At 61.3% G+C, this 13,963-nt stretch overlaps 2 protein-coding genes across 3 annotated transcripts; one reads left to right on the plus strand and one right to left on the minus strand.

The window, feature by feature from the left end:
- Window positions 1-78: 78 nt before the first annotated feature.
- NEMP1 (nuclear envelope integral membrane protein 1) lies at window positions 79-8,030 on the minus strand. 2 transcript variants are annotated; one of them, XM_059491324.1, is made up of 10 exons: window positions 7,916-8,030; window positions 7,336-7,457; window positions 6,017-6,227; window positions 4,736-4,808; window positions 4,541-4,634; window positions 4,302-4,416; window positions 3,938-4,163; window positions 2,192-2,365; window positions 1,325-1,542; window positions 79-718 (listed from the first exon to the last, which is right to left on the minus strand). In XM_059491324.1, the coding sequence occupies exons 1-9, from the start codon at window positions 8,001-8,003 to the stop codon at window positions 1,326-1,328; spliced, it is 1,320 nt and encodes a 439-aa protein (XP_059347307.1). In that variant the 5' UTR covers window positions 8,004-8,030; the 3' UTR covers window positions 79-718; window position 1,325. The 2 variants fall into 2 exon arrangements, with proteins under 2 accessions (XP_059347307.1, XP_059347306.1); XM_059491323.1 differs by having other exon boundaries at window positions 1,325-1,590.
- A 2,730-nt stretch (window positions 8,031-10,760) lies between these two features.
- NAB2 (NGFI-A binding protein 2) lies at window positions 10,761-13,927 on the plus strand. The gene is made up of 6 exons (XM_059491331.1): window positions 10,761-11,699; window positions 11,919-12,052; window positions 12,472-12,523; window positions 12,675-12,807; window positions 12,887-13,087; window positions 13,201-13,927. Exons 1-6 carry the CDS (start codon window positions 10,905-10,907, stop codon window positions 13,293-13,295), a joined length of 1,410 nt encoding a protein of 469 aa, XP_059347314.1. The 5' UTR covers window positions 10,761-10,904; the 3' UTR covers window positions 13,296-13,927.
- Window positions 13,928-13,963: the final 36 nt, after the last annotated feature.

Here is a 13,963-nt window from a genome sequence, read left to right on the forward strand (position 1 = left end):
GCAGGACGAATAAATGAGGCTCAGGACATCAAAAATACATCTTTATTAAAAATATAATCAGTCATCCACCACGCTGAGACCGGGAGGATGAAGTAACAGAGTCTGCTCACACTTGAACAGGGAGGAAAGCACAGCAAGGGCTGGGGGAGCAGACCTGGGACAGGGACAGACCTGGGACAGGGACAAACTGATGGCAGAAGCTCCAGGTGAGGTAGAAGCTGGAGCTGTGAGCAGGTGGGGGCAGCATTATTGCTTAGGAAGTTGCATAGACTGGGGTGTCCCCTCCAGCTTTGGGCTTTAGAGCTCCCCAGAGCTCTGGAACATCAGTGGGGTCACCCCAAGTCCCTGCCCACACCCATTTGGGAGAGGAGTAACAGGAGAAGGGCAGGGAGGCAGGGAGGAAGCACATCCACACTCATCCTCAGCTCTGGCATGGAGAGAGGGGGCTGAGCACAGCTTCTACCCCAACACCACATCCAGGGGCATCAGCAGACCCTGAGGCTCCTCAGCTCCATGGAGGAGTTTTTGGTTTCCACACGGGATTGAAGCCAAGGCAGAGAGGTGTGGCCCAACCAGCTGGAGCCCTCTGACACCTCTGAACCAGGAGGAGGAGGAGGAGGAGCAGGACACTCCTCACCACAGCTCCAGGCAGGTGCTGAGCACGCAGGTAACAACAGGAAGGTCCAAAGTTCCTCTCGTGTGTGTCACCCTCAGGTACCTGCAGAGGAGATGGAGGGGAAGGTCCATTCCCACCCCAGAGGGGGGAAAGGGGCTCCTGCCTGCAGCTGTGGCACTGGGGGATGGAGCCAGATGAGCACCCAGGTTTGGGAGGGGGTCCCTGCCCTGGGGGTGCCACCCTAGGGGCTCACAAACATCCAATGCCAAAGCTGGCCTGGGTCCAGGTGGCATCTTGGTGACTTCCCAACCTGGGGTGGGGGATTCCTGTGTGTCCCACCCCGCTCCCAACACCCAGAGCTGTGCTCAGAGCAGCGTTCACACCGCAGGCAGGAGCTGCAGGGAGGTGAGACCCCTTTTATCCCTGTCAGAGGGGGTCCAACCCCACAAGGACCAACCCAAGGACCATCCCCATGGGGTTAAACCCCACAGGGACCATTCCCATGGGGTCCAACCCCACAAGGACCATCCCACAGGGACCATCCCCATGGGGTTAAACCCCACAAGAGTCATCATCACCACAGGGTCCACCCCCACAAGGACCATCTCCAAAGGGACCATCCCCACCAGGTCCAACCCCATAAGGACCAACCCCACCATGCCTGGAGCAGCCCAAGTTCTGCTCCTTGGCCAGCTCAGTGCAGCTGACCTCACTGGACATCCACATGGTTGTGGAACAGGGAATCACTCATGTGATTCCCACCAGAGGAGTCACTGATGTTTTCTTCCTCTTCATCCTCCTCATCATCATCATCCTCCTCAAAGAGCTCCTCATCAATGGAGAGACTCTCCAGGCCAAACTCCCTCTCATGGGCCGACACCTCGTTGGGGGTGACGTGGGAAGCACCACCCACAAAGTCAGCAAACCTGGGAGAAACCATGGAGCAGCACGTTGGGCAGGTGTGTCCAGTGCCTCTGGAGAGGCCCTGACACAGGCAGGTGAAGCATTTTGCTGCTGAGACCTGGCGTTATCCATTATTTCTTGTTTTCCACCTCCTGGTGTTATCCATCCTTTCCCCCTTTCCTGGTTTTATCCATCCTTTCCCCCTTTTCCACCCTCTGGTGTTATCCATCCTTTCCACCCCAGTGGTATCCATCTTTTCCCTCCTTTCCTGGTGTCATCCATCCTTTCCATCCCTGGTGTTATCCATCCTTTCCACCTTTCTAGCCCTGGTGTTATCCATCCTTTCCCCCTTTCCACCTCTGGTGTTATCCATCTTTTCCACCCCTGGTGTTATCCATCCTTTCCACCTTTCTAGCCTTGGTGTTATCCATCCTTTCCCTCTGGTGTTATCCATCTTTTCCACCCCTGGTGTTATCCATCCTTTCCACCCTTGGTGTTATCCATCCTTTCCCCTTTTCCACCCCTGGTGTTATTTATCCATCCTTTCCCCCTTTCCTGGTGTTATCCATCCTTTCCCCCCTCCAAAACCACAGATCTGTGTCCCTAAGGACAGAGGTGACAGCCCAGAGGGACACAGGGTGGCCACCCCAAGCTCACTGTCAGGGATGTCACCTTTTAGGGGACTGGATGCGGGACACTGTGGTCCAGGCAGAGAATTCGGGGCTCTTGCAGAAGCTCCTCAGCTCTGCCAGGGCCCTTCTGGTCTCCACCTCGCCCTGGAGCTGAAATTCCTCCTCTGTCAGAAACCGAGGGGGGGTCGGGCCCAGCTTGGAGCTCTGCACCTTCCTGCCAGGAGGAAACAGCAGTTAATGCCTGCCTGGGGCAGCTCCTGGGGCAGGACACCAGGGCAGGACCCTGGGACAGAACCCTGGGACAGAAACTCTCAGGTCAAAACCCCTGGGTCAGAAACTCTCAGGTCAGAACCCCTGGGTCAGAAACTCTCAGGTCAGAACCCCTGGAGCAGGAATCCTGGGACAGGAAACCTGAGGCAGAAACTCTCAGGACAGAACTCCTGGGGCAGGGACTCTCAGGTCAAAACCTCTGGGGCAGGACCCCAGGACAGAATCCCTGGGACAGAAACTCTCAGGACAGAACTTCTGGGCTGGGGCAGGAAACCTGGGGCAGAAATTCTCAGGTCAGAACCCCTGGGACAGGATCCCAGGACAGAACCCCTGGGGCAGAAACTCTCAGGTCAGAACTCCTGGGTTAGGACCACCCTCCAGGACGTGATCTCTGGGACAGGAATTCTCAGGTCAGAACCCCTGGGACAGAAACTCTCAGGGCAGAACACCAGGACAGAACCTTTGGGGCAGGAATTCTCAGGACAGAACCTCTGGGACAGGAACTCTCAGGTCAAAACCTCTGGGGTAGGAACTCTCAGGTCAAAACCCTTGGGACAGGAATTCTCAGGACAGAGCCTCTGGGGCAGGACCCCAGGACAGAATCCCTGAGACAGGAACTCTCAAGTCAGAACCCCTGGGACAGGAATTCTCAGGAGAGAACCCTTGGGACAGGAACTCTCAGGAGAGAACATCTGGGACAGAAACTCTCAGGAGAGAACCCCTGAAACAGGAACGCTGGGACAGAAATTCTCAGGTCAGAACCCCTGGGGCAGGAACTCTCAGGTCAAAACCTATGGGACAGGACCCCAGGACAGAACCCCTGGGGCAGGAACACACTCCAAGGGCAGGACCCCTGGGGCAGGAACTCTCAGGACAGAACCCCTGGGGCAGGACCACCCCCCAGGGCAGGATTCCTGGAGCAGGAACTCTAAGGCAAGACCAGCAGCTGAGGCAGGATCATCTCCCAGGGCAAGAACCCCTGGGTTGAGCCAGCTCCTGGTGCACTAATCTCTGGGGCAGAACCAGCTCCTAGGACAGGAATTCCTGAGACAGAACCAGCTCCTGGGGCAGAAACCCTGGGATAAAACCAGCTCCTGAGGCTGGACCAGCTCCTGGCACACAAGTCCCTGGGGCAGAGCTAGCTCCCAGGACAGAAACAGCTCCTGGAACATGAATCCCTGGGACAGAATCAGCTCCTGAGGCTGGACTAGTTTCGGGAACATGAATCCCTGGGGCATCCCAAGCTCCCAGCTCCTGGTACACAAATCCCTGGGGCAGAACCAGCTCTTGGAGCAGAACCAGCTCCCAGGACAGAATCAGCTCCCCCTGAACACTGGGACAGAACCAGCTCCTGAGGCTACACCACCTTCAGGAACACAAAGCCCTGGGGCAGAGCTAGCTCCCAGGACAGAAACAGTTCCTGGAACATGAATCCCTGGGACAGAATCAGCTCCTGAGGCTGGACTAGTTTCAGGTACATGAATCTCTGGGGCATCCCAAGCTCCCAGCTCCTCACCTGTAGGCAGCAAATGCCCACTGCAAGGGGTAATCCAGGTTCTTGGTGCAGACAGCCACCAGCACCAGGCCCAGGGCGATGGGGTGGATCTGGATGCCTGAGTAGATGAGCAGCAGCCCCAGGAGCTGCAGGGCCCAGGACAGGAGGTTGATGCTGCGCTCGTTCTCCAAGGGGCCGTACCTGTAGCACACGGCGAAGCTCAGGAGGCCCACAGAGAGCAGGTAACCTGTGGGGGAGCACAGGGATGGGGCTCTGTGAGGATGAGGAGGAACCTGACACCACCAGCAGGGACAGGCAGGCTCAGCTTTGCTCCATGGTTCCACCAGGAGATGTTCACCAGGTGAATCTCAGAGCTCCCACCTACCTAACAGGTACTGCCAGTAGGACTTGCAGATCTCCTGCAGGTTCTTGAAGATCAGCTGAAGCAGGTACAGGGAAAAGGACCAACCTCCAACCAGCAGGAAGTACACAGGGCTTTTCTGAAGGGAGCACAGGCAGGTTGTGGATACCTCCCTCAGGTGCTCTGTACCAAACCCAGTCCATCCCAGTACAGGTATGGAAAGGGTTACGAGGTCTCTGAGCCCCTCAAAACGTGACACCTACCTTGGGCATGACTTTGGACATCATGTAGACAAGGACAAGCAGAGAGGCCAACAAGCCAACACTGATCCCAGCTGAGTAGTAAAAGATTTGGCTCCTGCAATGATCACACAGGGAATCAATCTCAGCAGGTGTTTTATGGGTATCTGTGCACAAACACCCCCAACCAGGAGCCACCAGGGAAAGGAGAGATCTCACCTGCTCAGAGTGTCCCCACAAAAAAACAACAGCAGGCCCAGGAAGAAAACAAGGAACAGCTTAGGATCAAAACCTGGAAAAAAATGAATGAAAAATATTAATCCTAGTGAAGAGGGGCACGGTGGGAAGCTCCCACCTACCACAGGGTGACAGAACAAGGATGGGACCTCCAAGTGCCCCAAATTCCTTCTGCACACCAAAATCCCTTTCTGAGGAAGGAACAGGTCTGTGGATCATCGATTATTTGTAATTAATCTTGGTTGATTTGGGAGCATTGGAATTAAAGCATTAAGGACGTTGCTCTTTGCTTGTAGCTAAGGCTTAAAGAGTTCTGCAATAACCTTTTGAAATATAATTTTAGAATATTGATTGTATCCTTAAAACTATATATATATCTATATTTATATTTATTATGTATATAAACTATATATTTATAGAAAATATTAAATATATATTTGGAATATATATAAAGGAAACATGCTTATCTCACATCTTAACAAAACAGAGAAAAACAGCTTGAGAAAGGAAGATGAACATCAACTCAAGGATTTGTAGTTTTGACCAAGGGAAGCTGGACATCATTGTTATTAGATTTATAGTCCTTGTAATTAAGAACTATAATCCTTAAGGATGGAGCTGAACTTCACCAGATGGGATTTGTCTTTCTTCTTTTGGAAACTGAACCACCATCTGTGCATACTCCTTTTGGGATACATCTTGAGAAAAACTAAATCACAATAGGTATAGAATTGTGAAATAAAAATTTGGAATAGAAACTGCTGAGAAAGCTGATGAGTACCCCTATAAATACCTGTAAGCCCCAACTATGGGTGTGCAGTTGGAGGGAAAACTTCTCCCACTGTACTCAGCACTATATTGATCATCATTTATTAATTAATAAATTGGTTGCTGCTTGAATATTGGCCTAATCAAGCTTCTCATTTATAACAAACTGGACTTCACCAGATGGGATTTGTCTTTCTTCTTTTGGAAACTGAACCACCACCTGGGATACTCCTTTTGGGATACATCCTGAGAAAAACTAAATCACAATAGTGTATAGAATTGTGAAATAAAAATTGGAATAGAAACTGCTGAGAAAGCTGATGAGTACCCCTATAAATACCTGTAAGCCCCAACTCTGGGTGTGCAGTTGGAGGGAAAACTTCTCCCACTGTACCCAGTGAGTATTGCTCATAATTTACCATATTAATTAATAAATTGATTGCTGCTTGAATATTGGCCCAATCAAGCTTCTCATTTCTAACAGAGGGGACGTACGTCGCAAGAGGACGACGTTGTAGCTGGTGCCAGGCTCCAGCAGCTCGACCTTGAGGCAGGTTTTGTTGCTGTAGAGGTCCACATCGATGCTGGTGTCGTTGAGTTTGCCCCTCAGGAAGGAGAAGACCACGTTCCACAGGCTGAACTTCTCCAGCTCCTCCTCGCTGTCCACCTGGGTGACGCGGAGCATGCGGTCGCTGGTGACGCGGATCTGGGGGAGAGAGAGGGGAATGGGGGTGGTTGGACTGGAGAATTGAGAGTGGGTTCCTGCCCCAGGGGCTGGTTCTGTCCCAGGAATTCATGTTCCTGAAGCTGGTCCTGCCCCAGGAGCTGGTTCTGTACTGGGAGCTTGGTCTGTCCCAGGAATTCCTGTCTTAGGAGCTGTTCTGCCCCAGGAGCTGGTTCTGTCCCAGGGATTCATGTTCCAGGAGCTGGTTCTGCTCCAGGATTCCTGTCCTACTAGCTGGTTCTGCCCCAGAGATTTATGTTCCTGAAGCTGGTCCAGCCTCAGGAGCTGATCCAGCCCCAGGGATTCATATCCCAGGAGCTGGTTCTGTCCTGGTAGCTTGGTCTGTCCCAGGAATTCCTGTCTTAGGATCTGGTTCTGCCCTCGAGATTTGTGAACCAAGAGCTGGTCCAGCCTCAGGAGCTGGTTCTGCCCCAGGGTTCCTGTCTCAGGAGCTGGTCCTGTCCTGGGAGCTTGGTCTATCCCAGGAATTCCTGTATTAAGATTTGGTTCTGCCCCAGAGATTTGTGTGCCAGGAGCTGGTCCAGCCTCAGGAGCTGGTTTTGCCCCAGGGATTCATGTTCCTGAAGTTGGTCCAGCCTCAGCAGCTGGTTCTGCCCCAGGAATTCCTGTCTTAGCAGCTAGTTCTGCCCCAGAGATTTATGTTCCGAGGTGAACTTATCACTCTCTACACTCCCTGAAAGGTGCCTGTGCTCAGGTGGGGTTGGACTCTCTCTCCAGGAACTGACAAAACCAGAGGACACAGTCTCAATCTGTGCAAAGGGAAATTCAGGTTGGATATCAGGAAAAAGTTTTTCATGGAAAGAGTGATAAATTCTGGAATGCTCTGCACAGGGAGGTGGTGGAGTCACCATCCCTGGGTGTGTTTAACAAAGCCTGGATGTGGCACTGGGTGCCAGGGTTTAGCTGAGGTGTTGGGGCTGGCTTGGACTCAATGATCTTAAAGTTCTCTTCCAACCCTGTGATTCTGTGAATGGATGGATGGATGGATGGATGGATGGATGGATGGATGGATGGATGGATGGATGGGCTGCAGCAAGGAGGACCTGCTGCCTCCTCCTGCTGCTGTCACCTGTGTCCTGGTCCAGACGTCGTTCCATTGCGGGGTGCGGGTGTTGGTGTAGCAGAAGCGCTGGGATTCCCAGTACCGGGACTTGTGCCCGTCCTGGAGTGGGATCACGGCATCCTTGGGGCCTGGGGAATACACACGGAGGGGTTCAGACCACAGGGAGGGGTTCAGACCCTGCCTGACCCACCCAACCCTTCCCCTCCCCGGGGATGCTCCCATTTCCCACATCCCCACGGTTTTTCCGCTGTTTTCCTTAGAATTCACCCTCCGGATTATTTCCTGGATAATCCCATCTGGCTCGACTCCAAGCTCCAAAATTCGACCTCAGCGACCCAAACCCGACGGTGCCTCCGGTCCCTGAGGTGAGGCAGCTCCCGAACGGCACCGAATGCCCGATACTATCGGGGGATCGGCACAGCGGGACGGCAAATCCCGGTCCCACCGGGTCGCACCGACCCCCTCAGCGCGGAGACGCTCAGAGAGTTCCCTGAGGGCACCGGGCCGCTCCCTTTGTCCCGCCATGCTGCCCCGGGAGCTGCCGCCACCCCGCTCCCCACCATGACCCCGCCCGGTCCCCGCTTACCTGCGGCTCCCAGGAGCAGCAAGGGCAGGAACAGCAGCAGCAGCACGGGCAGTACCGGGAGCCGCCGCCGTCCCGGAGCCGGTTTCATCCCTCCCGCCGCGGCTGCGCCGGCCGCTTCCGCTTCCGCCGCCGTCCCGGGCCGGCCGCCGAGGAGCGGCCACAGCCAATAGGAAGGGGGCTCGCCGGGCTTTGTTGTCGATTGACAGCTGATTAAACCTATCAAAATTCAGCTCTGATCTCGCTCCCGCCCCTCGGCTCTTACCGAGTTGATTGACAGTATGTTTAACTTATCAGCAGTGCGCGTGCAGGAAGCAGCAATGTTCCCCGCCCTTCGTTACCATGGTGACAACATGCCCGCCATTCACCCAACAGACACACCCCTCCATAGTAACGGCTCTGACAGACATGCCCCTCAACCAATCAGAGCTCCAGTACTCTAGGCCACGCCCCCATTTTATTTTACATCCCGCATGACTGACAACCGCCTCCGCCTATCAGGGCGCGGCCTGGCGTTGTTTGTGTGAATGGGTCACGCGTGGGGGCACGCAGGTCCCGCCCCTCGCTGCCCCCTCCCCATCCCCGGCAGCCGAGCCCGCGGTCCCGGGTCCCGCCGGTCCCACCGACTCCACCGGTACCGGGTCCCACCGGGATCGGGTCCCACTGACCCCACGGCTCGCACGGGGCTCTGCCAGCGCGGGCGTGGCACGGCGGTCACCCGTGACCCGCATGCCACGGACCGGCCCGGGGGCTCCGGTTTGCCTCTCTGCCCGCACCGTCCGTGCCCCCCAGCCCCGGGCAGGGGGTGCCGCTCTCCGCGTGGGTTCGTCCCCTCCCCTCCACCGTGGGGCGGCGGCCGCCCGTGGGCGGGCAGCGGGGAGCGGGCTCGGGCGGCCCCCCCGCTCCCCCTCCGCGGGCCGTGGGCGGCGGAGCCGGGAAGCGGCGGGGCCGTGGGCGGAGGATGTGCGTCAGCCGGGGGCAGCGCCGGGGCTGGGAACGGCCCCGCCGCGCCGGACGCTTGCTCGTGGAAAAGGGAAAAATGGAGGGGGGGGCGTGATAGGGGGGCGGTGGGGAGGGGGGTGAACCGGGAGGGTTGGGGCAGGACCCCCGCCATGGGCACCGTGCCCGTGCGGGATGCCCCGGCTGCTCCCCCGGTAGCTCCGGGGATGCGCCCCGGGCACCGGCACGGCCCCCCCAGGCCGGGCAGGATCGCGCGGGGGCGGCTCTGGCCCCACGCCAGGCGCCGGCCGCGGTATAAATAGCACCGAGCCACGCAGGGCCGGAGCGGGTGCGGGCCGTGACATCCCCCCCGTGCTCCCTCCCGCGGGAGAGACCCCGGTGCTGCGGGCGGGGGGCTCCAGCATCCCCCGAGCCCACCCGAGAAATCTCCGTCCGCTCCCGTTATCGCTGCTCCCCCCGGAGCCCATCGGTGGCAGCGTGTGCGTGCCGGTGACACCGAGTACCAGCCCTCCGGCACCGGGGGGCACTGCCGGGACAGCGGTGCCGGTACCCGGAGCATCCCCGCGCCCGCTCGCGTTGTCACCGACACCGGCGATGCTGCGAGCGGGGATTCGGGGCGTCCACGCCAACACCGAGCACCGCGCGTCCCTTCGGGGGCTTCTGCCTCTGCCACGGACCCCCCGGTGCCACGCGTGTCCTGCCCGCTCCCTGCCGGGGCTGCGGGACCCCCGGTGCCGCCGTGCGGGGCGCCGCTCCCCTCCCGCTGCTCCGGTAACGGGGAGAGGGAAGAAGGGGGCCCGGTGCTGCCGCCCCCGCCGCTGCCCCCCCCCCCCCCCCCCCGTTCCCCGCGCTCGGCGGGGGCGGCAGCCGCGGGATCCGCCCCCGGGGCCTCCCACGCGCGGCGCAGCCGGGGCCGCTGCTATTTCACGGTCCCGCCCGTGTGGGCGGCGCGCAGAGCGGCGCGGCGCGGCGGAGGGAGCGCGCCCGGCCCGGCCGCGGGACCCCCCGAGCAGCGGCACCCCCCAAACCCCCCGGTTAGAGCCGGCCCCGGAGCCCCCCCGCCCCTCCCCGGCCGCCCGGCGGGGCGGGCGGAGCGGACGGAGGCGGTTCCAGGCGGCGGTGAGCGAACGGGGGGGACGGCGGGGAGGGGATGGGGCACACGGGGGGCACCGGGCAGGGCGGGAGTCCCGGTGGGACTGGGGGGAGAGCGGAGGGGGACGGAGCGGCGGGGGACACCGGGCAGGGCGGGGGGCACCAGGGGTGGTGGCCACGGGGATCCGGGAGGGTCCGGGATGCACGGCGAGAGGATGGCACCCACCGGAGGGTACCGGGGGGGTCGGGAGGCTCGGCCGCGGTGGGAGCAAAGAGGGACGGGGGGATGGACAGTGGGGGTCACCGGGCAGAGCGGAGAGCCCGGGGAAGGGACGACCCCGATGGGGCTGGGACGAATGGGGGGGGGGTTAAGGCCCAGGGTGGGCTCGGGGCACTGGAGGGAACCGGGGATGCTGCGGGGGGATGGACCTGGTGGAACCGGGGTGGGGATGGGAGCACCGAGCGGGGCGGGGTCACCAGGGAAGGGTGGCCCTGGTGGGATCCAGGGGACCTACAGGAGAACAGGGCATGGCAGGGCAGGGGGATATTGGCCATGGTGGGATTGGCACTGGAACATGACCCCCGGGCATGGGGGGCTGGGGGAAGCCCCCAGATGTGTGTCCTGCCCTGTGTGAGGACCTGGCATGGAGGGGATGCTGGCTGGGGTGGGCACAGGATGGGCACAGCCCAGGGTAGGGGTTGGGGTGAGGGTGACCCCACTCGCGCCTGTGCCACGTCCAGGGGCTGTGGCTGCAGGGACCGTCCCAGTTTGGAGCACATGGGTGGGACTGGGTGCCCCGTGTGGTTTAGGGACACTGGACCACACGGGAATGCTCCCTCTGCCCTGTACCAGGCCTAAGGGTGGGGAGAGCTTTCTCCCGCATGTCCGTCTGTCCGGTGGTGAGTCCGTCTGTCCTCTGTCCACCACCACAGGCTCGTCATGGCCCTGCCCCGCACGCTGGGGGAGCTGCAGCTCTACCGGGTGCTGCAACGTGCCAACCTGCTGGGCTACTACGAGACCTTCATCCAGCAAGGGGGGGACGACGTGCAGCAGCTCTGCGAGGCGGGCGAGGAGGAGTTCCTGGAGATCATGGCGCTGGTGGGCATGGCCACCAAACCCCTCCACGTCCGCCGCCTCCAGAAGGCCCTGCGGGAATGGGCCTCCAACCCAGGGCTTTTCAGCCAGCCCGTGTCGGCCGTCCCGGTCAGCAGCATCCCACTCTTCAAACTCTCCGAGGCCGGTGGGCGCAAGGCACTCAGCAACGGGCACGCCAGCCCCGGAGAGGCAGCGGGCAAAGGGGGTGGCAGCGCCGGGACGCCCCCAGCGCGCAGCCCCACGGAGCCAGGGGAGAAGCTGTCACCATCAGCAGCTCCACCGTGGCCAGGAAGGAGCACCCCCGAGTCGGAGGGTGGAGGGGATGAGGAGCCCGGGGGTCCCCCCTTCTCTCCGAGCGGGAGCAGCGGGGAGCAGGCGGTGGGCACGGAGCTGGAGCCGGAGTTGGCACGGACGGTGGTGGAGAGCGTGGAGAGGCTGCTGCAGAGCTGCCCTCGGGGTGGCGAGGCCGAGCTGAGGGCGCTGATGAAGCTCAACAAGAAGCTGGCCAAATCTGTGGGGCACATCTTCCAGCTGGAGGACGGGGACCGGCAGAAGGAGGAGGAGATCCGGCGGCACAGCGCGATCTACGGGCGCGGCGAGGCCCGGCGCCGTGAGGGCAAGCAGCTCACCCTGCACGAGGTGAGTGAGCTCCGTGCTTGGAGTTCTGCGATGTGCTGGCTTGGGACATGGGACAAGGAATGGGGTGGCTCTGGGGGTGTGGTGAGTGGGTGGGATTTGAGCTCTCCTCCCACACCAGGCTGGAGCTGGCGCTGCCTTAGCCGAGGGTTGTGTGGGTGGTGCTGTCCCGTGGGTGCTGCCGTGTCCCTGTCCCCGCTCACGCATCTTTTCTGCCCCCAGCTCATCATCAATGAGGCGGCCGCCCAGTTCTGCCTGCGGGACAACTCGCTGCTGCTGCGGCGCGTCGAGCTCTTCTCGCTCTCACGGCAGGTGGCACGGGAGAGCACCTACCTGTCCTCGCTCAAGGTGGCCAGGTGAGCCCCAAACCCCACCCTTGTAGGCCTATGGGGGTCTGGTTGTCACCCCATTGCCCCCAGCACTTCTGGATGGGGCAGCACCCTGTGGCCCCCGGTTCCCCTTTGCCAGTGTGGGAGGTTTCTGCCTGACCTCGGAGCGTGGGATGTGGGGAGGATGGGAATGACGGGGATGCCAGGCGTGGGAAGGGATGCCAGGCAGCAAAGGGATGCCGCTGGGGATGCCCTATCTCTTGCCTCCATCCCCAAAGTCCCCTGCCCACCGTGCCAGCGCTGCCTTTTCCCTTTGCTCTCCAGCTGCTTCCCTCTTTTTTCCACCCCCAATTCCATCCGTGCCAGAACCCCACCTGCCTGGTGGCTCTGCTCACAGCCTTGCTGTGGCCACCCCCACTCCTGACACAGCCCCTTTCCACCCCCAGAGCCCATCCCGAGGACAGCGGTGCCGTGGTGGCCAAGCGGCTCAAGCAGGAGGTGGGTGCAGGTGCAGGGGGAGCAGCGTGTGCAGGTGTGCACACCTGTGGGCGTGACGCTGCAACGTGCCCGGGGCTGCCCATGCCAGCGCCGTGGGTGTTGTGGGGTGGGTGGTGCAGGGGATCTCTGCTCACCTGTGTGCTCCTGGCAGGCAGGAGAGCAGAGCCGCCCTGAGCTCCTGGCACTGCCGGTGGGGTTGGAGCCGCCCGGCGCCGGGTACCGAGCCAGCTTGGAGGAGGACACGGGCAGCATCTCCGGGGAGAGCCTCGATGGCCATTTACAGGGTGAGTGCGGGGTTTCTCCCTTTCTCTGGTGGTGCTCGGCCCCCTCTCCCCGAGCTGATTGTCGCCCCTCTCTCGGCAGCGGCGGGCGCTTGTCCCCGGCTGACCCCTCCGCCCGGCGCGGCCCCGGACGTGCCCCTCGGCCTCGCTCCCCACGGGCTCTGGAGCCGCCACATCCTCCAGCAGACGCTGATGGACGAGGGGCTGCGCCTGGCCCGCTTGGTCTCTCACGACCGCGTGGGGCGGCTCAGCCCCTGCCTGCCGGGGAAGCCCCCGGGACCAGGTGAGCCCCCCGAGGGGCCGGGGGGGCTTTGCCGCGGGCAGGGGTCAGGAGGGCACCGCTGCCTTGTGCTGTAGAATCGTGTCCTGACTCCGTCTCCCGTGTTCTCCCCGCAGAGTTCGAGGACGGGCTGGCGGAACGGGGTCCTCCGGCCCCCCCAGACCCCCCTCGGGGCACCATCAAGGTGGAGCAGGAGACCAGCAGGCAGTGAGGCCCCTGTAGCCCCCCCGCCACCATTAACGAAGCAATAACGTGCTGGGGGACGGGTGCGGCGGCGCTCCGGGCCCCGGGGAGCTTGGGGACGGGAGGGGGGGGTCTCATCCACAACCCTCCCTGGCCCCCCTCCCGTCCCACAGCGACGCTCTGGTTACCTCAGCCGCGGCGGGATGCGAACTCCCCGCGGCAGCAATACCCTCATCCCGCCCGGCTCCGCTCCCCCAGGGCTGGGGAGCCCTCGATGGACTGGAGCCCACCCTGTAGAGCCCCGTGCTGACCGTTCCCCCCTCCCCATCACAGCTCGGGGACAGACGCGTCGCACTGTGCGCTCCCCCACGTCAGCGCTGCCGCCCACGCCGGGCACACGGTCCCCCCCCACACACACCCGCACCCGCAGCGCCCACGCAGCAGCCGCCAGCCCCCTCCCCGCAGCACGTGCCAGCTCACTGTGCACCCCCCCCCAAACCCTGCGACCACCCCCCAGCACCGAATCGGCTGTAAATACCCCCCCCCCGCACCCACACCCCCGCACGCATCCCCCCCCCCGCACCCCGATACCTGCGTGTGCTTCCAGCATGGTCCCTGTTGTGCCGGGGGGTGCCACACGTGCCAGGGGGGTGGCACCCCCTCCCAGCACGATGCAGGCGGCTTTGATGGGCACTG

Source organism: Ammospiza nelsoni, chromosome 32 (genome assembly GCF_027579445.1).
Source record: "Ammospiza nelsoni isolate bAmmNel1 chromosome 32, bAmmNel1.pri, whole genome shotgun sequence".
Lineage (NCBI taxonomy): Eukaryota > Metazoa > Chordata > Aves > Passeriformes > Passerellidae > Ammospiza > Ammospiza nelsoni.

Coding starts and splice junctions, on each gene's coding strand:
- NAB2 (XM_059491331.1), top strand. CDS start 10,905: ATGGCCCTGCCCCGCACGCTGGGGGAGCTGCAGCTCTACCGGGTGCTG. Junction 11,700..11,918: donor AGCAGCTCACCCTGCACGAG/GTGAGTGAGCTC, acceptor TTCTGCCCCCAG/CTCATCATCAATGAGGCGGC. Junction 12,808..12,886: donor CCTCGATGGCCATTTACAGG/GTGAGTGCGGGG, acceptor CTCTCTCGGCAG/CGGCGGGCGCTTGTCCCCGG.
- NEMP1 (XM_059491323.1), bottom strand. CDS start 8,003: ATGAAACCGGCTCCGGGACGGCGGCGGCTCCCGGTACTGCCCGTGCTG. Junction 4,809..6,016: donor CAACGTCGTCCTCTTGCGAC/GTACGTCCCCTC, acceptor ATTTTTTTCCAG/GTTTTGATCCTAAGCTGTTC. Junction 1,591..2,191: donor CGCATCCAGTCCCCTAAAAG/GTGACATCCCTG, acceptor GGGCCTCTCCAG/AGGCACTGGACACACCTGCC.